This window comes from Melospiza melodia, chromosome 20, assembly GCF_035770615.1.
Source record: "Melospiza melodia melodia isolate bMelMel2 chromosome 20, bMelMel2.pri, whole genome shotgun sequence".
Classification (NCBI taxonomy): domain Eukaryota; kingdom Metazoa; phylum Chordata; class Aves; order Passeriformes; family Passerellidae; genus Melospiza; species Melospiza melodia.
The window spans coordinates 5935918-5958665 of record NC_086213.1 but is presented as its reverse complement, the minus strand read 5'-3'; the positions used below and the strand labels follow the sequence as shown (position 1 = coordinate 5958665).

General features: G+C 55.4%; 1 protein-coding gene and 1 long non-coding RNA gene across 3 annotated transcripts; one reads left to right on the top strand and one right to left on the bottom strand.

Annotated features, from left to right (window-relative positions):
• Window positions 1–5110: 5110 nt before the first annotated feature.
• On the top strand, window positions 5111–18632 carry TBX3 (T-box transcription factor 3). 2 transcript variants are annotated; one of them, XM_063172896.1, is made up of 8 exons: window positions 5111–5668; window positions 6284–6728; window positions 8506–8773; window positions 9985–10131; window positions 12234–12310; window positions 13620–13777; window positions 15076–15779; window positions 16429–18632. In XM_063172896.1, the coding sequence occupies exons 2-8, from the start codon at window positions 6334–6336 to the stop codon at window positions 16873–16875; spliced, it is 2196 nt and encodes a 731-aa protein (XP_063028966.1). In that variant the 5' UTR covers window positions 5111–5668; window positions 6284–6333; the 3' UTR covers window positions 16876–18632. The 2 variants fall into 2 exon arrangements, with proteins under 2 accessions (XP_063028966.1, XP_063028967.1); XM_063172897.1 differs by lacking the exons at window positions 5111–5668; window positions 6284–6728 and adding an exon at window positions 8004–8215.
• On the bottom strand, window positions 16953–20795 carry LOC134427237 (uncharacterized). Its single transcript, XR_010030124.1, has 2 exons — window positions 20738–20795; window positions 16953–19155 (listed from the first exon to the last, which is right to left on the bottom strand). It is a non-coding gene; the product is annotated as an uncharacterized LOC134427237 (long non-coding RNA).
• Between the last annotated feature and the right edge of the window lie 1953 nt (window positions 20796–22748).

Below are 22748 nucleotides of genomic sequence, written 5' to 3'. Positions count from 1 at the left end.
GTTTCTTTGCCGGGTGCTCTCGAGTGCCTTGTTCTACTGGGTCTGCGGGGAGCTGGGGGGGCGATGCCGCGTCTGCAGAGCTGGAGGGCTTCTGCGGGAGGAACCGGCGCTCCTTGGCCCTCTTGTTGTGTTGTGTGTGTGTTTAAATAATTGAATAAACGTATCCACTCGTTCCCTCTTTCTGCCTCGCACGCAGAGACACAAAGACAGCATTGAAAAGATAGATCTGATTGACTATAGGAAAGGACAATTAGCGCGACTTCCTGAGCGGCAAACTGCATGTATGGCTTGGGTATTAAAAAAAAAAAAAAAAAGCCTTATCCAAATAGTGAACTCTATTTACAATTTCTGCTCGGCCAACGGTGGTGGAAGCAGGAGGATGGGTGTAGAGAGGGCAAGGGAGGAAACTGGGCTTTCATTTTGTTTCTGCCAGCAGCACGTTGGTGAGAAGAATAAGATCAGGGGGTGGAAAGGGTCGCCAGATCTGAGTGCAGAAGGTGTTGGTTTGTGGCAAGCAGAAGCTGAGTGGTGCAAAAAGGGCTCGGAAAAGGTAAAAAGGGATGTGAGCTTGGGAGGGAAGAGGTCCAGCCCCAAACCTTGCTGTGCCCTGACTTGCCTTGGTCGGTGAGGCTGGGCCTGGCCCGAGGCAGAGGGGAGAGGTGCAGCAGGCAGCTCTGGGTGCTCCTTTATTTTCTTTTCCAGTCCAGGACAAAGTGGAGGCAACTGGAGAATGTCAGGGCAGCCGGGAGGAGGATGAGATGAGCACAGATCTTGTGGGGAGAGGAGGAACTGGGGCAGGGCTGGTGATGTGAGCACCTGGAGCCCTGATGTTCTGGGCTTCCAGCAGAGCCAGCAGCTGGCAGGGTCCCGAGCAGGCTCGGGGTGCCCAGGAGGAGCGAGGGGAGTTGGGGCTGTGCAGGGCTGCTCGATGTGCTCAGGGTGGTGACCTGTGCTGGGGGACGGCACTGCCTGACCCTGCCACACTCAGTGCTGCACTGCTGCCACCAGGCTGGCCGCGAGCAGCCTTCCCCTGAGGATTGCATCCCAGCGAGAGCTGCTGGAGGAGAAACCTCTCCAAGCGGTGCTCTCCCTTTCCTTTTCCTCCCGGCATTACAACAAGCAGTGCTGTCTCTGGTTTTCCCCCAACTCTGCAAAGCCCTCACTCACCTCGGCTGTGTTGGGAAGGGGGCCTGATCCCCCTGGTGGGGAATCTTCTGTTCACAGAGAGGGGAATGGTCCCTTTGATTGCAGTGGGACACGATGGGGCTGACCCTGCTCAGAGAAAGACGTGAGGAATTTAATTTTTGGTATTTTTAATGCCTCACAACGCTTTTTTAGACTCTGGCAGGTTATTTTTTAAAGTTTTTGGGCCAGGCTTTCCATGAAATCCAATTTGCAATTGGAGGAAGTGCTGTGCCAAAGGGCAAGGCAAAGAACTGCTGCAGTGATTCCCCACTCTCCCCATAGCAGTTTGTATAATCCAAGTGTATAGACGAGCTCCCTGAGGGAGCTGCTCCATTACGCTTGTGGCCTGCAGTGCCACTCGGGGATGGATCTGTGTCAGCACGGCCCCATCTCCTGACACCTTTTGTGGGGCTGGGGAAGGGCCTGCCCGGGGCTGGGCACACTTTCCCTCGCAATCAGCGTGTAATCACCACTCCCCAGATGCCCCCCGTGCTCCAGCCAGTATTTACTGCGAACCTGCCAAAGTAAACCAGCCCGCTGCTGCGTTTTATTTGGGATAAACACGGCGTGGCCACGCCGGGGTGTTGCCTCCTGAAGGGCTGGAGACGGAGCAGAGGTTGCATCGCCGTGGGAAAGGGAGGGAGGAGAGGGATAAATCCTGCAGGATGCAGAGCTGCTGGCAGGCACGATGGGTCTGGGCCCCTGGGGATGCTTGGAACAGCAGCAGCGTGATAAGGAAATGCATAGATAGGATGCAAAACCCCACTCAGGCTGTGCACGTTGGCCCTGCTCACCACGCACCGAGGCTTGTTCTTTCCTGCAGAGCACCCAGCACACGGAGGGGGTGTCGGGGACACCTGAGGGGCTGCTGCCGGAGCGGGGATTGGCGGTGCGCCCCAGGGCACGAATCCCTCCCGGGGCCACACACCCACAGCATCCCGGCAGAGGCCGTGGAGCACTCGGAGCCCCTCCACGCACGCACACACGCCTCGGAGCTGCTCCCGCAGGCCTGGGAGAGGACGTGTGGGCCCGAAAGCTGGGCTGCCTTTATTTTCCTCTTGCCTCCTTCCTCCAGCTGGCTCTTCAGGCCACCGGGAGAGAGCCAAAGCCTCTCTCCTCCCACACCTCCAACACATACGCACGGGGAACGCTCGCTGCAGCGCCGAGCTCTCGTGCAAACGCTAAAAGTTGCTTAGGAGGGTGAAATCCGAGGAAGCGGAGCTCTCCCAGCCGCTCAGCCACCACAGACCCGGGGTCTGGATTCAGCCGGGGAAAACCCATGGAGGTGCTGGCGATGGAGTGAAGAAGAGCTGGGGAGGGTGGGAGCCGCCCCCCCCCCGCCCTGGCCTTTAGCTCTTGTGCTCCGAGATTAGAGAGCCCCGGCCTGGCCGCTCTCCGGGGAGACAGCAGAGACCTTTCATGCCTCTTTGAAGAGCCAAGATAGTGTCGGCCTTGGTGCAAGCCCAGGCTGCAGACAGGCCGGGAGGCGCGGGGGCAGCCGGCTATCTCAGCCTGCTATCACCCTGGCTCCCCCCGCCACCAGCCCCATTCCCACCTCCACCCGCTCCCGCTTCACCGTCAGCCACCCTCATCTCTTTTTCTTCTTTTTTTTTTTTTTTTTTTCCCTTACTCCCGTACCATCCCTTCGCTTCGTCATTCATTTCTATGGGTCTCTCCATATTTATTTACTTCTGCGCTATTTATTTCAGGCAAAGAGGAGGCTAACAAGTAGCTGGAAGCGCTGGCCAATATTTAACTAAGATGGCTGGCCATCAGGTCCCTTTTGTTTGCTTGCAAATTAATCATCCAGCGCGCAGTCGGCGCCAGGGTAGATTTATCACACACAGAAGGGGGAATGAGGCGGCCGAAGGGAGACAAAGACTGTTCGCACCTTCCCGCTTTTGATCTTAGATTAGTGCAGCCTCCCTTCATAATACGAGTCTCCGGGGGGCTTCGTCGGGGAGGTCACTCGGAACTGGCGGAAGTTTGCACGCCATTAGGCCAGACGCTGCAATTGGAAATCATAAGCGGCAAACATTTTGTTTTCCTGCGCGGGTGGGTGCGGAGCGCGGCGCAAGGTGCGGGGCGGGCGGCAGCGCTCGGGTTTGTGCTCCGGCGGGGCGGGCGCGGGGCCCGGGGCGCGCCGGGGCCGGGGGCGGCAGCGCTTGTCCCGCGGGCACCTCCCGGCCGCCGTGAGACAGCGGCGGCCCGGGTGGGGTCAATTGCAGCAAACTTCTTGAGGCCGCCGGGCGTTTGCTGTGGACGCTGATAAAGGGAAGGTAGAGGCTTTGGGGGTTCCCACCGCGGCAGGACCCGAGAACCGGTTCCGAGCAGAGCTTGGAAAGACTCGCTCTCCTGGTCGATAAGCAGCCGCACAGCGCAGCCGAGCGCTGCGCGGGTAACCAGGCTCCTGGCTTCGTGAAACACATCAGACTTCCCCCCCTCATCCTCTTTGAACGCATTACTCCCGCTTCCTTTCCTCCCTCCTCCTCTTTTCACCCCCACCCCCGACTAAAGGGGAGATATTTTGGTGAATGCAAAGCGATCCTAGACGCTGGTTACTACAGGGACTTCACCAAGCTGGCGCCAAGCGCTCTTAACCATGTGCGTCAAAAATGCAATGTTAGAAGAGCTAATCACTTTAGAGGTTCCGCTCCCATCTGCGCGCAGCCAGCGCCGAGCCCCCGCGCTCCCCCGCTCCGCTCCCGGAGGATTATCCTCCCCTGTTTAAAGCAGGGTGGGGGGCGTCAGGAGATTCCCCCTCCCTCCCTCCCCAGGGCAGCCTAGTGATTCCTCCCAGCGCTGGGATACCCTGCCTGACACGCGTGGGCGCTCCGTGCCCTGCATGCCCACGACACGCACGGTGCCAAGCCCCCTCTTGCTGCCCTGCGCTGTCACACACCCACACCCAGCAGCACCCACCCCCACAAAAGGAATATATCTCCCCGGAAACTTCCCAGGAGGATCCTGCCCGGCTCTTCCCTCTCCGTGGGGTGGGATCAGGCCCACGCGTGCCGCCTTCCCCGGGGGGCGGCCGGCTCCTTGCGAGCGCGGGTGAACCCGGAGCTGGGCCCCCCCCGCCCGGCGCTGCCCGGCCCGGGCGCAGGGAAAGCCGCACTTCCCGTCTCCTCCCCGCGCACCTCGTGGAAGAGGAGGGGTGTGGGAGCGTAACCCTGTCGGCGCCGGTGCCAGCCGAGTGGCCTTCATCGGCAACGCCAAAGAAAGAAAGAAAAGGAATAATAAATACATTGAAATCCCATTTTCCAGCGGCCTCCCGCTTCCCTGCGCGCACCCGCCTCGATCGGCAGCCGCCGGGGCCGGAGCTGAGCCGGTGGCGGCCGCCGCAGCCTCCAGCCGCCCACCACAACAATAACAGCGGCGGCCGCTGGAGCCGAGCTCCGAGCGGGGGAAGAGCCGCAGAGCCGCCCCCGAGCCCCGGAGCTCAGCCCCGGATTCTGGGGGGAAGGAAAGCGCCCGGCTCCCGGGCCGGAGGTGTCGTTTAAAGAAAGCAACTTTGCCGGGGAGGGGACAAACGGCGCGGGGGCAGCGGCCGGGGGTGACACCGGGAGCGGCGGGGACGGCAGCGAGGAGCGGCGGCCTCCCGAGCTGGCTCCGGGCCGGGGGGCACACGGGGGGACCCCGCCGCGGTACCGGGAAGGGGGAACGCAGCTCCGGACCCCCCCAGCGAGCCCCCCCCGCTGCCGGCGCTCGGAAGCTCCTACCGGGGCAGGGCGGCCGGGCAGCGCCGGGGCTGCCGGGGCCGCGGGAGGCCGGGGCCGGGGCCGAGGCGGCCCCAGCACCCCCCGAGAGGCGGGCGCTGCCGGCCCCTTCCCTCCTCCCTCCCTGCTCCCTCCCCTCTGATCATGTTGACATATTCACACGGCCCGAAGTACTAGTGATGCTTTGCTGCAGCGTTACAGTTTCCGACACCTTCTTTTTATAACTCGGCGCTGTCCCCCTCCACCCGAGCTGTCAGAACCCCGCCTATGGAGCCTCACAATTGGTCCGAAAGCGTCAAAGAGCCAATCAAGGCGGCTCCAGCTCCCCTGTAACCCACAACACATCCCTACGATCGGGTGCACGCAGAGCACAGACTCACAGGGAATTCTCAGAGCCGAGAGGCTCCTTCTCCCTCTCTCTTCTCTCTCTTTCTCTTTTCCTCTCTTTCTCCCTCCCCCTTTTTTCTCTTCCTTTCTCTTTCCCTCTCACTTTCTCTCTCTCTCATGGAGACAACAGTATAATTCTGGCAGATTTTTTTTTTTTTAAGGCACAGCGAAAGAGAAAGAGAGGGGGAAAATAAATTAAAAAAAAAAAAAAAGAAAAAAAGGAGGAGGGTGAAAGAAAGAAGAGATCCTGATGGAAATCAGGACACCCTGACCAGCTCCTGCTTGGGGAGCGAGGAAGGCGAGGCGGAAACGAGATTTCCCTACAAGTTTTTGCTGCTGAAGGTTGCTCAGGAGCCTTCCTCGGCCGGCGAGGGGGGGTGGGTTTGTTTGCTCCTTTCTGCTTTCCCTCCTTCCCCAGCCTCTGCTCTGCAGCCTGACCGTACGGAGGAAAGGTGGAGGGGTGGGGGGGAGGGGGAAGAGAGCCAGCCACCCTAAAAGAAAACCCAGCTTCGAGCCGTCACCCTCCGCCACGGAAGAAGAGAAGAGGGATTGGGACTAAGAGAAAAAAAGAAGAAGAAGGAAAAAAAAAAAAGGATTTCGGCTTGTCCAGCTCTTCTGCGGCAACAGGAGCAGACAGCGAACCCGGTGGATTTTTTTTCTTCCCTTCTTCGGCGTTTCATTTCCAGCACAAGGACTTCCACTCAGGAAAAAAAAAAAAAACGCAAACAACTAAAAAGCAAAACAAAGCCTCTGAGACCGAACACGAGAAAAAACAAGACTAATAATGAACAATCCTGTTAATCCGCTGTCCCGAGGGCTGGGGATGTGCCCCGGCTCGGGAAGTTGTAGGCTGTAGAAGTTCTGCCTCTCCCTCATGTACTGTGCTGTTTAGAGCTTGTTACCCCCAACCCTTTTTTTTTTTTTTTTTTTTTGGTGCTTTATTGCTATTATTGTTATTATCTTAATTTTTCTTCTTCGTGATGTGCTGTTAGAAACCACTCCAGGACTACTCCAGCAGTAGGAAGACCGAGGAGTGGAGTGGATGAATTTACCGATGAGAGATCCAGTAATCCCTGGGACAAGCATGGCTTATCATCCCTTTTTACCGCACCGGGCACCGGACTTTGCCATGAGCGCCGTGCTGGGACATCAGCCTCCCTTTTTCCCGGCTCTGGCTTTGCCTCCCAACGGGGCAGCCGCCCTGTCCCTTCCCGGGGCTCTGGCTAAACCCATCATGGATCAGTTAGTGGGGGCTGCAGAGACTGGTATTCCCTTTTCTTCCCTGGGTCACCAGGCAGCAGCCCATCTGAGGCCTTTAAAAACTCTGGAGCCAGAAGAAGAGGTAGAAGACGATCCGAAAGTGCATCTGGAAGCTAAAGAGCTTTGGGAGCAATTCCATAAAAGAGGCACAGAGATGGTGATTACCAAATCGGGAAGGTAGGTCTGGCTCGGGGTTCGTGCCTTTTCCCCCCCTCTGTCCCCCAGCCCTCAGTCTCTGCACCCCGGCAGGGCAGGGCTCTCTCTCGGGCGGTTTCCTCCGTAAATCTCCTTTCACCTGCACTTCTGGGAAGCTTTAGGAGCTGAAGATCCGAGCCCGTCTGGGGCACCAGGCTGCCGGGAACAGCCCAAGCGCGACCCGGCCCTGCTCAGCATGAGCGTGTGCAGGGGGTGAGGGGGTCCCTTCATGGTTCAGCGGCTTAATGCTTGCTGGAGAAGACTGGGAGCAGGAAGAAAATAATTTGGGGTTGGCAAAGGGGATGGCCTGGTTTTCAGCCTCGCTACACGCGGTTTTTCTTCCTTAAGAAAAGAGAATGAAGGAAAAATCCTATGGAGAGGCGTCTGGCTGCTACTGGGGCAGGAGGGCAGATAGGCTCGGTGTGTCAGGCTGTGCCTCTCTCTGTGCTGGGATCTCGGCTGGGTTTGTGCCGCCTGGTTATGTCTGGAAATGGACAGAAAAGCTGACAAAACTCCCCAGCCGTCCTGCAGCCGCTGCAGGAGTGGCAGGGAAGGGTTTGCAGCTCCGCGCTGCCTGTCCCTATATTTATGTAACCTTCACGTGGGAATGAATGAACACACACGGCGCGTCCACGCTCGGCATTTCTGCTTTTTATAGGTTTACCCGTCTGAAATCTCTCTCTATATTCGCTACTCATTGACATCTGGACTCTTTTACAACTCTGCCTATCGCTGTGATGATACGTAGGGTGAAAACCTCCTTTGCACCCGGGTGTTTTTCTAAGGGGCTCTCTGAGAAACCTCCCAAACTCCCCACATCTGATTTGCCAGGAGAATTACTCGAGGAAGCCACTCCTGAAAAGTCTTCTTAGATGGCCTTCAGCTGCCTTACTGGAGCTTCGCCTATTTGCAAAGCACCAGTTGCAGGCTACAGGCTCAGGGGAAAAAAAAAAAAATAAATAGAAGCCCTAAAAGCAGCAAGGAGAAAAAAAAAATTCTCGCCCGTTTTACAGCTTTCCCGAAGTTTTTGCTGTTAATTGTGGTCAAAAGTTTTTGCGTGAAAGCCTCGGCCAGTATTAAGAGCTCTTACATGTTGCAAAGTCATGTGTTTCCTTTTAAGTTGAGATTTGCTGAATGCCAACCACTCGATATAATAAACAGCAAATTTGTGGTATCCTGTTGCAGTTTGGAGCCGGAGCTGGGAGCGGGGATCGCAGGGAACCCTGGGCACAGGGGGGGATCCCCGGACAGCCCCGGCAGCCACGCTGCCCTCGCTGGGGGTTTTTATTCTCCTCTGCCAAGTGTAAAACTCCGCACTTTATCGGGAGCCCGGGTTGTAATAGTTCAGACGATTTCTTTTATCGGGGTGCGATCAGCTCCCATTTCTTTGTTTAGCAGGCAAAAAGGAAACTAATGAGAGATCAGAGAGCCCCAAATGGGCCTTTGCTGTTTAGGAATGGCAGAGAGAGGTAGGCGCCTGCTGATTTCCAGGGAATGCGTACCTTTCCCATCCAGGGACCATTTTCTCCTGCAACTTTTAAGCATTCGAGAAACCTTTTCGATGGGTGCGGTGGGGGGGAGGAGAGGAAACCTTTTTGCTGGACACAGACTTACTCTGCTGCTTTTGAGAGCCGAAAAAGTTGCTTTGTAGATACGCTACCAAAATTCAGAAGCTTATTTAAACGTTGTAATTAATTTCATTTTATTTTTCTCTTGTCTTTTCTTCCCCCCACTTCCTCCCTCCCCCCTCTGCCCATAGGAGAATGTTTCCTCCATTTAAAGTGAGATGCACTGGACTGGATAAAAAGGCCAAGTACATTTTATTGATGGATATTGTGGCGGCTGATGATTGTAGGTACAAATTCCATAATTCCCGGTGGATGGTAGCCGGCAAGGCTGACCCTGAAATGCCAAAGAGAATGTACATCCACCCGGACAGCCCGGCCACCGGCGAACAATGGATGTCCAAAGTCGTCACCTTTCACAAGCTGAAGCTCACTAACAACATCTCTGACAAGCACGGATTTGTGAGTGCCTTTTACACCTTCCTTTGCCCCCCTTTTCCCCTCCCTCGCCCCCGGCCCGAGCGGGGGGTCCCGGGGGGAGTGCCTGGATCTCGGCGCCTGCTCGGCCGGGCAGGTCCCGCTGGCAGCTCGGGCAGGCGCCGAAATGAGGGGAAAACGGGGCAGAAACACCTCCCCACGCACCCGGCGACGGGCATCCAACAGTCCTTGATTTTTCCTCCCGCTGGGGTCAGGATTAAAGCCCGGAGTTTACTCTGTAACCTCCCCGTGCCATGCCGCGGTAACTTTAGGGATGCATTTCCAGCGCAGCGCAACTCGATATTTCTCAGAGCTGCGGTGACTTTATATATCTATATATATTTTTAATAAAGTCGATCACACTTTCTAAGCATAGGAGAACGATATGCATATGTGTATAAAGGGCTTAAAGGCCTAAGTACGCAAACGTTTAAATCTATATTAATCTGGATAATGTAAAGCAAGCCGGAGTGAAAATAAACAGGGACCAAAAGCAGAGGTCAAGTTGCCCATTCATGTCTATCCACTCCTTTACATTTACCGGGTGTGCAAAGATAAAAACTTACCCTGAGAGTGAAATCAAACAAACCTGCTGATAAGTGCTCTGTCGGTGCTGGCCATTTCTTTCTATTCCTGGGAACGCCTCGGCCTCGGAGCCGGGGCTTGCTGCTGGTGGCCGCGGCCAGGGGATCTCTAATGTGCCGAAGATTGCATTTGCTGCCGTGATTTGATTAGACGATACATTTTTGCCGTTCGCAGAAGGCCTTAAGTGAATTGGGGCACGCAATTAGACCGAGCCGAGGCTCTCGTGGTGGTGTTGCAACTGGAGCTGCTGCTTCACTTGATTTTATTTTATTTTTTTACACTTTGAAATCAAAAGGCATTGCAGCCGGAGCCCAAACAGCTTGTCCCCCTCTCCCAGTAGGGCTCTGAGGGGATTGCCCCCTCTCTCCTCTCCTTCGAGAGGTCCAGCGAGAGCCTTACCCCGGCGAGCTGGAGCTGTCAGTACTTTTAGTTGGATGCTGCGAGGCGTGTGCGTGTGTTTGGAGTGTGCTTGGCGGGGAGGAGGAGTGAGGGGAGGAAGGAGAGGGAAATTAGGAGGAGAAAGTGCCGATGGCCGGGGGAAATGCTGCTCCTGCTGACCGTCTTCTTTCCCCCCTCCTGCCCTCTCTGCTGCCGGCCGCTGCTCCCCCCAGACCATTTTAAACTCCATGCACAAGTACCAGCCCCGGTTCCACATCGTCCGAGCAAACGACATCCTCAAGCTTCCTTACAGCACGTTCAGGACCTACGTTTTCCCGGAGACTGAATTCATCGCAGTGACCGCATACCAGAATGATAAGGTAAGGAGATTAAGAGAGGATTTGTTTTACGTGTTTTGGCTTTTAAGAGAACTTCTACTCTGCATTGTTCCCTTAAAACTCACGAAGCCCATCCCGCTCTTCTCTCTCTCTCCCCCCCTCCATCTTTTCCCCCAAAACCTCCTTGATCCAACTTCGGGGAAGGCGCTGGGGGAGGGGGTCGAGCGCTCTCCTAATACCGACCTCGGGGAAGGCAATTAAAAGGAGGGAGGACTTGGGGTGAGGGGGAGAATGTTTAGGGGTTTTCTACCTTTTTTCCCCTCCCCAGTATGAGGAAAGGGATGGGGTGGGGTTTGCTGCTCTTAGTGTGGATTTAATCTAAGATGCATCAGGGAAAAAAAATATTAATAAAAAAGACTGGGCTCCGTGTGTCGAAAGACGGAGCGGGGAGAGCAGCGGGGCTAAGATTTTGTAATTCTTCCTGGCCTTTGTGCTGTTTTAGCTCCTTTAACAGCAATTGGCAATAAGGCTGGAGCGCACGTCTGGTTCCTATTATTATTATATTATGATTTTTTTTTTTTGCATCCTGCAGGGTTTTATTATTTTTTGTGGTGCAGAAATATGCTCTGGTCAGAGAGGGGTATCTCACTTGAATTTAGCTGGAAGGGCTGAAAAAGCCCGTGTGAGAAAGTTCTGCAGCACTGCAAACGCTGCCTTTCCATTGCTGCTGGTTTGTTGTCACTTGCGATGAAGGTGGTATATTCGGGAGAGTGGCAAACGGCGAATTTACGATTATTAAGTCAAGTGGAAGGAAGGGAAGGAGCCAAAAAAGGGGCTTTGATTTTTTTTGTTGTCTGTGAATTACAACTTTGCGTTCGCCAGCGTTGAGCGCAGAGGCTCTGGATGCGCAGCGCCGCTCGCTGCAGCTCCCCTGTGCCCCTCTCTGCCCCTCTCGTCCTTCACCGTAAAAAAATCGGGGGTGAAAAGGGGAGGTCTGTACCCTTCTGCCCTCGGTCTCCAAAAAACCGCTTCCCCCTCGGGGCTCGGGCTGTTTTCCTCTCTCTCTGCAGCCAGGCACTTGCAAGGAAACTGAAAGAAAATGGGTGTACAGAGAGTAGACTTTGCTTTGGGACTTATCAGCAGGGCTGGCCGGCCCGCTCTATCAGCTGGGGGCGGCTGCGTTGAAGGACAGAAATGAGCATATTTGTGTGATTGCCATGAAATCGGCTGGGAAGCGGCGTGCGGAAGCGGCGGGGAGCCCTCGGCTCGGCGCGGGGGGAGCAGAAGGCAGGGCCGGGAGCACCTGGATTAAAAGTCCCGCTGGTTTTAGCGCTGGGCTTTTCCTGCTCCTCCTGCTCCCGTGTGCGCGGTGCGGCGGGGGGTGCCTCGGGAGCCAGGCTGCTCCTGCCCGCACTCGGGGGGTCCTTTTCGGGGTCATCCTCTGCTCCTGAATTGGGGGCTCGCTGTGCTCGCAGCCCGGCCCGAGATGGGGACGGAGCTGCGGGGAGGCGGCGTTCCCGTGGCCACTGCTCGCATCCTGTTCTCATTCCGGCCGGGCTCTGAGTTCGGCTCCATGCATCGCAGGCATTGCGGGATGTCCCGCACCCCCCATCCCTCCCAACAGCCATTCCTGAACCCCGAGGAAACCCAAACCATAAAACTTCCACACACACAACCCCCTAAAAAATATGAGCTGGCTCCTGGCACCCCTGGCGCCCCAACACACAGGGAGCATAATGCGATTATATAAAGTATTTTATTATAGCGAGGGGGTGGGTATGATTCCTTTGCGGTTTAATTATGGTATTTAAAGAGTTTTAAGCACAGGCATAACTTGCATGGATCTCATTGCACGGCTCAATTAATTCCGACGTGGTGGCAGCAACACGGGGCTCTTTCATTGCCACCATGGTCCGGGTCACCGGCCAGCCTGGCGGGGGATTGGGGGTGAGCTGCCTCCAAACAGCTTGGAAAACACAAGGATTCACCCCAAATCCAGGGACCTTTGCCCCCTGCCCTGTCCTACTCCTGCCAGCACCAGGGGAACTGGGAAGAGTGGGGTTTGCTGTTGTTTTATAATACAAAAATCTCCTCATTCTGCCCCAACCCCCTGGTTATTTTTTTTTTCTCTCTCTATCCTATAGATCACACAATTAAAAATTGACAACAACCCCTTTGCCAAAGGTTTTCGGGACACCGGGAATGGAAGGAGGGAAAAGAGGTGAGTCTGGCTCGATTCTTTACAGGCGCCTCGTTTGGTTTGCATGTGTTAAGCTCAGAACACGAGCAGAGGTCAGAATCACCTTGCCTTGCCTCCAAACCACACTTCCCCCCGCCAAAATCCATAAGGATCTTGGCGTTAATAGCGTCAAACGGATTGCATGGGAATTCTTTCCTGCTTTCCACGTTTAGTTTTCACGTCACAGGGGATGGCTGGCCAAAGGGAGTGCAGTACATTGAGCAAATATTGCTTGAAAAAAGCTTCCCCTTACAAATTAGAGAGGGAATATTACAGTGTAGTTTGGATCTGGGACTGGAGAAGAGGGACAAGTGAGGGCTGAGCACTGCTTGAATCTCCTCTGGCATTTTTCTGGGGGTTGCCTGGAAAAGAGTAAAATGGAGGAGAAACACAGAAATAAACACAGAAATGGAAGAGCAACACAGAAATAGAGGAGAAACACAGAAATAAACTGTTTGGACAGAGGTATCTCATGAATATGGAAGTAATTAATGATAGAAGATTCTTTATTTTTTCCAAAAGCAGCAGGACAGAGTTTGTGCCCCAGGTAGGCAGACAGAACTCTTTATAATAGGACTCAAGACTTTTATTTTTAATATAAGAAGAAAATACATGGAGAAAAAAGGGACTTTTTTTCCTTTAATGGGGGATATATCTGTTTTGTTGTATTACAGGAGACAGGATATTTTAGCCATTTGCACAGGGGGTTAGATAATGAATAAATAGATCTGTTTCGCTTTTTTCAAACAAACAACAAAATAAAAAGGTGAGGGGAACATGGTGTAAACCAAGAAGCCTCTCTCCCTGCCCAGCACACACACAAACATGCACACGCCAGCTCCTCTTGTCCATCAGTGTGAAAATAAAGCCAGCGCTGGAGCCACAGGACGGAAATGATTTCTAATTTCTCTAAATATAAATAGATTTTTTACTCCGGGTTAATTGTTGGTGAAAAGATTACATAAAGTGCCTAACAAAATAACCACTTCCTAGCAATCTTAGCAACCATTAAGATGGCTCATATCTCTGGAACATCCTTGCCTTTTAAAAGCTAATCTCCAGGGAATGCTTCCCTCTCCCCTCCGCCCCTTGTCTTTAATATCAGCCCTCGCTGAGGAGCTGCTCACGCTTCCAAGAAATCTCCTCTCATTAGCAGCCAAGCGCTGCCTGCCAGAAACGCGCTCTGCTCCTGCGGGGACCGTGGCTCGGATTCCCCGTGCCCCGATGGGAGCTGCTGGGGGGGTCCCGGGGGGCGCTGGGGACCCTCTCGCAGCGGGTTCTGTGCCCGCAGGAAGCAGCTGACCCTGCAGTCCATGCGCGTGTACGATGAGAGGCAGAAGAAGGAGAATCCCACCTCGGACGAGTCGTCTAATGAGCAGACGGCCTTCAAGTGCTTTGCCCAGTCCTCCTGTCCTGCCGTGCCTGCCGTGGGCACCTCCAGCCTCAAAGGTGAGAGCTGTGGCCCCTGGTCTCCTGTGGGAGAGCCTGGGTGCCCGCTCTGTGGTGGCAAATCCTGGCCCGTGTCACTGCCCTCTGGCTCTGGCCTGTTTTCTTCCTCCCTTCTTTCCTTCCTTACCTCTTCCCTTCTTTTCTCATGCTTTGTCTCTCTGCTCTCTTCTTTCTATTCTTCCTCTCTAGTTTTTCTGCCCTCTCTTTCCTTCTTGCCCTCACTCTTCTTTCTTTTTGTCTTTCCCTCTCCTCCCTTCTCCCCCTCACTCTCCTCTCTCTGCCTTCCTCACCCTTCCTCTCCCTCTCCCCCCCCCGGCCTCCCTCTCCCCTTGCTGCACATTCATCCCTCCCCTCCTTGGTTCAGAAAGGAGCCAGCTCCGAGTCAAGGGAGCAAAGACAGACCACGGGGCAAAAGTTCAGAACTGGAGTCACTCCATTAATATCCCTCACTGAATCTGTTACTAGAGGAAGGATCTTTCCCCTGGATACAGTCGCCAACTTTGTTATAGAAAAGTCACCCTGGGTTTCTCCGTGCGGGGCTGGGAGCTGTCTGCAGCTCTCTGTATGTATTAATCCATCCCGGGCCGGGGGGGGGCCGAGGGAGGAGGAAACAACCTCCTTTTTGTAGTTGCTTTCCTCATTTCTTTCAAGGCCTGCCGAGCTGAGGGGAGGGGAGCTGGGAGGGGACCCGAAAAGCAAAGCAGAGCTTCGCACCTGGGGCGCTGAAATTAGGAGATGAAGTGCAGAGGAATCCAGCGAAGCCGTGCATGTGTTTGGGGAGAAGGGGAGGCCCAGGCCGTGATGAAGACGGCTGTGAATGTCTCTGTGAGCCTTTGCAAAGTTTGCCCTTTGAAAGGGATGAAAATTTTGGGAAACTTCATAGGAGACCCACCCCCAAGGCCCTCCAGCCCTGTCCCGAGTTGCTGCCGTCCCGTTCCTCCTCTGGCCCCGCTGCAGCCGGGGAGGGAAGGGGGGTCCCTGGGGGCTCGGCAGCCCCGGGGAGCTCCGGGGAGCAGAGCTGCTGGCCCCGGGCCCGCCCGGCTGGGGGGTCGCTGCTCTGGGCCGCTGCTTTGTTTCGCAGCCAAATTTGCTGCGTTGTGTAAAACTCGGGCTGGCTTGGACGGGGCGGGCGGTGGGAGCCGGGGGCTGTATTTATTTATATAATAATAAAGAAAGGGAAGGATTTCCACACAAACCTCTGGCCGGCCAGGAAGCGTCTCTGCCCCCTCTCCCAGCCCGGTGGGGATTTCGGGATGTGCAGTGCCGGATCCCAGCCCCGGGCCCCCTTTGTCTTGCAGATCTCTGCCCCAGCGAGGGAGACAGCGATGCGGACAGCAAAGACGATCCCTTGCTAGAAGGAAACGAGTCGGGCAAAATCAGCACGACCACCGCCGCCACCCCAGCGCCGGCCAGCTCCGCTGCCACCGCAGGGGACGACCCCCGGGACAAGGGGGGCAGCCCCTCCAAAGGGCACTTCTTCCCCGGGGACTCGGCAGGGAGTCGGAGCCGAGAGAGGACTGAGAAAGCCCCTCCGGACTCCCGGCACAGCCCGGCTACCATCTCTTCCAGCACCCGGGGGGGAAGCCTGAGCGGCGAGGAACTGAAAAGCCCCCTCAGGGATGGCCCCAAAGTAGATGAGAACCGACTGCTGGGGAAAGAGCCCTTCACCCCCCTGACGGTCCAAACCGACAGCACGGCCCACCTGAGCCAGGGACACTTGCAGAACCTCGGCTTTCCCCCTGCCCTGGCCGGCCAGCAGTTCTTCAACCCGCTGGGGAACGGGCACCCGCTGCTGCTGCACCCCGGGCAGTTCGCCATGGGGGGAGCCTTCTCGGGCATGGCCGCGGGCATGGGGCCCCTCCTCGCCACCGTCTCGGGGGCGTCCGCCGGGGTCTCGGGACTGGACAACACGGTCATGGCCACGGCGGCGGCCCAGGGACTCTCGGGAGCATCGGCGGCTGCTTTGCCTTTCCATCTGCAGCAGCACGTCCTGGCTTCGCAGGTACCGCGTTCCCCCCGCGCCGCCCCTGCGGGCCGGGGACTCCGAGCCTGGGGACGGGGAGGGGGCGGCGGGAACCTCCTTTAAATTCCCCTGTGCGGCCCCCCCAGTGCCCCTCTCGGGGGCCGGTCACAGGCCTTGGCAGCAGGTCGGAGGAGGGAAAGCTGTGGGCGGGGAGGGTGGCCCAGCGCGATCCCTGAGCTCTCCCACCCTCCCCGCTGTCCCGCAGAGCCCGGGGCGCGTCCGGCCTGGGAGCGGAGCCGCAGTCGGGGGGATGTGCTGGGGCTGCCCCGCGGAGCGGAGCCGCAGTCGGGGGGATGTGCCGGGGCTGCCCTGCGGAGCGGAGCCGCAGTCGGGGGGATGTGCCGGGGCTGCCCCGTGGAGCGGGAGGGGGCTGGACCGGCGGGTAAAGGCACCAAGAGAATCGCCCGGTGGGGGGGGAGAGTGCAGGAGACACCCCACGGCCATTTGGCCCCCGATGGCAGCGGGGCCGTGCAGGGCAGGGCCCGGGCAGGGTGTGCCCCATCGCCGCCGTGTTTCTGGCCCGGACAGCGGGAGCACAGCTCTCGTCCCTCGGGCAGCTGCGTGCGCGGGGAGCACCTGGTGCCGTGCGGGCCGGTAACCCTTTCCTCTCTCTCCTCCCCTCCCGCAGGGCCTGGCCATGTCTCCCTTCGGCAGCCTGTTCCCCTACCCCTACACCTACATGGCAGCGGCGGCCGCCGCCTCCAGCGCCGCCTCCAGCTCGGTGCACCGGCACCCGTTCCTGAGCGCCGTGCGGCCGCGGCTCCGCTACAGCCCGTACCCGCTGCCCGTGCCGCTGTCGGACGGCAGCAGCCTCCTCACCACCGCCCTGCCCGGCCTGGCCGCCGGCTCCGCGGAGCCCAAGGCGGGCGGGCTGAGCGCCAGCCCCGGCTCCGTGCCCCTGGACTCCGCCTCGGACCTCACCAGCCGCTCCTCCACGCTCTCGTCCGGCTCCGTGTCGCTGTCCCCCAAGCTGGGCGCGGACAAGGAGGCGGCCACCAGCGAACTGCAGAACATCCAGCGCCTGGTCAGCGGGCTCGACCCCAAGCAGGACAGATCCCGCAGCGGCTCCCCGTAACCCCCGGCTCCGGGAGCGCATTTCAAATCCGTCTCGCAGTGCACTTTGTTTGAAAGAAACCACATCCTCCACCCCGCGAGTGTTTGTTTTTTACCCCCTTCTTTATTTTTTTTTCCCTCCCTACTTCTATTTTTTTTTTTTTTAATATAAAATCCCGCGGCGTTTATCTGGTGGAGCAGGGAAAAAAGGGTCGGGGATGAGGGAGCGCTGGGTCGGAGGCTCCTCACAGGGATCGAGGCACCGGTGGGGTTTGTGGCATCCTCCTTTAATTTTCTTTTTTACCAGTGTAAAAAAAAAAAAAAATAAAACCCAAAACCAAAACACACCGGGAAAAAAAAAAAAAAAAAAAAAAAAGAGAAAAAAAACCTAAAAGAAAAAATAAAACAAAAAAAATTATCAAACAAACTTATGAATAAAAATTAAGTAAGAGAAGTGATTTTTTTTCTGTCCTAAAGAAAAGCTTGTAAGTAACTCACGTATTGGTTTTTCAACAGTTGTTTCCTGGGCGGGTTGTTAACCACAACCCCCTTAGTCGATATTAAGGGAAGCTGTGTGTTTAAAATATTATTGTGATGTCTGAGAGCCAGTTGGTGGCTTTTTTTTTTTTTTGCATGTTCCAGAGTAGTCTGCTTTTTTTTTTTTTTTTTGAGGGGGGGTGGTGGTATTTTTTATTTCAGTGGGGTTTTGTTGTTTATTTTTAATGCTCGTTTCAAATCCCAGGGAAAAAATTATTATTAATAATAATGAAAACAAAAATAAGACCTTTGTCCCTCTACCTTAAACATCCTCCCTTGTAGCAACAAAAATAAGACGTGTAGTTGGAAAGAAAAAAAAAGTGAATTTATTTTATCTATAAACCTCTGTAGCTCGACTGTAGATTTATCACAGCTTTCCCTCTTTAATTGTATATGCAATAACAAGGTTTAACATACTGAGAAGAAGAAAAGAGTGGACACTATTATTAAAACAAAGTATTTATGTAATTATTTGATAACTCTTGTAAATACGTGGAATATGAATACTCGAAATTAAACTTTAATTTATTGACATTGTACATATCTCTGTAAATACGACTGCAGCGGTCTTCTTTTGTTTCCTTCTGTTTTTATTTTTAGTCGTTTTCATTTCAAGTTGGTAATTCCTTTAAACATAGATCCCGACCCAGAGGAGAAATTCCCCCGTTTGTGAGGGCTCAGTTTTTAAATCAGAGCTCAGCCCAGAAAAACCTCCTCCTTTGGTCAAGGAGCCGAATGCAAAAGGCAAAGCAGAAAGAAACCAAATTATTCAAAGACCTTAAAAAAATTCAAAGAGAGAAAAAGACAAAGCAGTGTGCCATGGTAGCTTTTAATCCTCGATTTCTTCGGTGTTCAAAATGTCAACAACCACAAAATTATATATGTTTATACACGACAACAGGCTTCTCCAGTGGCTTGAGAGAAAAAAAAAAAAAAAAAGAGGTGAAGATTCTAGGATTTTCTGTACTTTCTATTATTTTTGCCCGTTTCCTCAGTGTGTCAGAAAACAACCCCGCAATGGAGTTTCACTACTGTGCTTATTGTTGTCTTTGTTTGAGTGAGTGCATATTTTCTTGGGTTGAAAGTCAGGTGCTCAGAGCTGGTTCAAAGAAAAAAAAAAAAAATGAAGGTATATTTTGTGTTATATAAATGTTGAGAAGTTCTTGCTATTTTTTTTTTCTGTAATTTTTTTCTCCCCTTTTAAAAGTCACTGAAGTTTCAATAAATTTTTATTGAAATGTCTTGGGCGTACTGTGAAATGCCTTCACCCCAACCCTCCCCGAAGTGCCTGGGAGGATGGAGGGGTTGAAAGATATATATCCCTCTTCTGCCTTTCTCCTCCACCCCCTTTCCCGTTCCCAATATTAAGATATTTCCCCTGCAAGGAGCTAGTACGAACCAGTCGAGATGGTGTCATTGGAATTGTTGGGGGGAAGGACGAGTTTTAAGCAAGCTGTTTAATGTACCTTTTCCGTCTTTATCCCTCTCGCTTTTAAAGTCGATCCAGAGGCTACTAAAGTCACCTCTTTTAATGGAACAATATTAAGTGGCGTTTGAAAAGTTAATGAGAAAGGCTCAGCTATGCTTTTATCTGTCATAAATTAATAACGCAAAAGTGAAGAATTAGAGAATAGATCGGTTAAATTTTAATGCAGAGCCCTCCTTCAAAGTTTCCAGGTAAAGTGCTCAGGAGTTGATGCTGCTGCTGGGCTCGTTTTCCTCTCTCGTCCGGGCAGAGGATTTGGCTTTCCCAGTTAGTTACCACCTGGAAATACATGGTTTTTTAATATTTATTTTCCCCCCTTTTATTGGAATCGTGCCTTTTTGCCCTTAGGCTCGCGATATATCGGGATTAAGCTGGAAAACGGCTGGAACGGGGACAGACATCCAGGCTGGACCAGTGGCCTGGGAGGTCACTGAGAGGAGAGCTGAGGAGAGCTGGCAGCCCCTGCTGTACCTCTGCCAGTCTATGAGCACATCCTTTAGCAGAACATTTATATTTCTTGTTAATGAGATTTCTTTTCCCCCATCCCTTCAACAGTTAGTGGCCCGTATATTGAAAAGCGATTCATCGTCCGCCAGTAATAAATATTATAAGGATGTACTTCCAGCCTGTATCCTGTTTTATGCTCTGCCTGCCCCTCGGCCCGCGGCCCCCGGTTCCTGCGCCGGCGAGATAAAGGGAGAGCCAGGGGGTAAAAGTGCCCGTGAAGTTGTGGTTTTTTGTGGTTTTTTTTTTTTTTTTTTTTTCTTTCCCCTCGATTTTTTCATTTAAAAATTCCCCCAGGAACATGGAACTGTTCCCCTTCGCGGGGAAACGGGACCCTTCCCATTTCAGCTTGGGGATGGGGGTTTTGTTTAAATCCACGGTGTTTGAGCGGCAGAAAGGTTCGGGCTGAGTTTGAGCAGGAGTTTTGGTCTCCCTCTTCTTTCCCCACCTTCGCACGGCCCAAGGTGACGGCTGCTGGCAATGTCACTCGAGCTGATGCTCCCCTGAGCTGGCCTGGCCCAGGAGGGGCTTTAGGGATAGAGGTGGCGGCGGGTCGGGCCAAATAAATAAATAAATAAATATAATAATAATCCATGCGAAGAAGGAGGCAGAGGCTGTGCAGGCAACCCGGCCCGAAGGCTGCAGCCCCACACGGATCCTCCGCACGGGTGGGAGCTGGAGCCGCTCCGGGACAGGGACCCCGGTGCCGAGGGGAGCAGGACAGCGGGACAGAGCCTGGGACAGCCATCCCCGCCCGGGGAGCAGCTTTGCCCCCCGTGCTGAGCTCCGGCCTCAGCGGCAGCGCCAGGGCTCCGCTCCATGACACACCCCGGCCCCTCGCCCCCATCCCTCTGCATTCAGGAATCACGCGGGGACCTCAATTCTTTCCCTCTCTCAGCTGCTGGTCCCCCAAACGGCTCTGAGAGGGGGAGAGCCACCCTGATCTGTGTGTGAGCGGGGAAAATGTCCTGCTTGGTGAGGAATTCACTGCTGATGGTCAGGAGGAAAGCAACAGACACACAGCGCAGGCCCTCCCTTGCCCATCTCGCTGTCCTGCCAGCCCAGGAGCCGCCCCGGGGCGCCGCAACCCCCGGGCTCCCCATTTATTCTCTGTAAGGCTGAGGGTGCAGCCTGATGGCTTCAAAGCCCCGCTTTTCCACGGGCCTAACGCTGACCTCCCCCTCGCCATGCCCTTGCAAGAAATCCGTGTACCGCAGGTGTAACTCTGACTTGCAAATGGCTTTATCTCCTGTGTATCTTATTTGTATATAGTAACGTTAATGAGTAACTCTTGTGGCGCTTGTGGAAGGAGGTAAACAGCGAGCAATCTCTGTGGATTATCCTGTCTATTACTCACCTGGCGCCTGTCTTGATATCCTCAATGGTTTTATGGCTGATGCAGGCGACCCGGCGCTGGGTGGGGGTGGCCGGCGGCGGGGGGGCTCCGGCGGGGCGGCGGCGCCACCTCTCGGGCGGCCCGAGCAGCGCCCCGAGACCCCCGCGGGGGCCCGTGGGAGGGGGCGCAGAACGGAACGCGGGGCGTGCTGGGGGCAGCGAGCATCCCGCACCCCCGACCCGGGCGGGCAGCGCGGCAGCTCCCGCAGGCTCTGCTCGGAGCCGAGTGTAACCCTCGGGAGCTTTAGCCCCGAGTCCAAAGTCTCTGGGAAAGCGGGGCTGCGGCGGGGATGGAGCGGGGATGGACGGAGCCCGGAGCGCTCCCCGGAGCGGCAGCGGCAGCGCCCGGGGGGCAGCGCGACACCGACACCCCGGCGGGCCCGGCTCCCGCTGTCGCCGGCGCGCTCGGCCCACGCTCCGCTATTAGTTAATTATTGATTGATTACAAGTGAAAATTTATGACCCTCTCTACCCCCCGCCCCCCCGCAGCCTCCCGGTCCCTCGCACGCACACACGCTCCTGCCCTCTGCAAACACTCCGGGGGAGGCGGGAGGCGTGTTGTTGTTTTTGGCCGTGACAGCTTCCAGGAATATGAAATATTTAAGCCCTTCGGTCGATCTCCCGTACCCTGGACGTCCTTTTTTATTTTTTTTTAATTTATTTTAAGATTTTTTTTTTGTTTTTTTGTTTTTTTTTTTTTCTTCCCCCCTTTCATGTCCCGGCTCGGAGGCTGCCGAGCCCCCTCCCCGCAAACAGCCGGCGTGCGGGCTCGGAGCACGCCAGGCCTCGCAGATCAAAGGGACCTCTCCGGCCTCTGCACAAGGGAAGAAAAAAAAAAAAAAAAAAAAAAGACAAGAAAAAAAAAAGTTTGATTTCTTTAACGATTGTTCGTAAAAATCTTGGAAGCAGGGATCATCCCGCCTCCTCCCTGTCCTCGGGCTGCAGGATTGCACCGGGAAACGATTTGGGGAAGGCAGAAGGAGAGTTTGGGAGAAGAGAATAGAAAAGGGGGGGAGAAATTAAAAATATAGAGAAGTTGCTTGAAATTCAGCAGCCGTGCGTCTGCAGGAGCGCCCACGCCGTCCCGGGTGGGAGCCCCAGCCGCGATCCCCGGTGGGCAGCGGGGCCGGGGCCGCTCTCGGGGGGGACTCGGAGCCCCTGAGCGTGCCCGTGGCTGTGCGGTGACATTCCCAGGGGGACATTCCCAGGGGGACACTCCCAGGGGGACATTCCCAGGGGGACATTCCCAGGGGACATTCCCAGGGGGACATTCCCAGGGGGACACTCCCCAGCTCCTGCAGGCACGCCCGGGGCGAGGGGCGCTGCCCGAGGGTGACCGCAGCGCGGCCCCGGCGGGGCTGAGAGACGGACGGACGGACGGACGGAGGGATGGCTGACGGACGGAGCGCTTGTTTGCCGTCTCGGGAGGGTAAATGGGCCGATGAGGCGATTGCCTGGAGGCGCTGGCGCTTGGCAGCGTGCGGGGCCCGCCCCGCTGCCCCCCCGGTCCCTGTCACCGGGCCGGGAGCGACAGCCGGCCGGGCGGATCCGCGCTGCAGGCGCCGGGACGGCGGGGCTGGAATCGTCTGATGGGGGAAACGGGGCGGGAGAAACCTCCCGGCTTGGGCACCTCCAGAGCGCCTCGCTGAGAAACCCACGGGGGCACCGCCGAGCCCTCACCCCGTCCCCCACGGACGGAGAGTCCCGGGGGAGCGGAGACACCCCCGGCGGGACACCCCAATCCCAGCCTGGGGCTCTGCGCTCCGCACCGCGGAACCGCCTTGAGCCGCGCAACCATCTCCCTTTGCACCTGAAGGGTTTCAGTTGCGGGTGAGGAGAAAAAACCCAGCGGTTCCCGGGGAAGCAGCCTCCGAGGGTGATGCCTTGGGGGTTTTTCTTGTTGGCATTTTTGTTTTGGTGCTTTGGTATTTTATTTTTTTCTATTCCAGCCAACCCCAAACTTCCCACGTGCT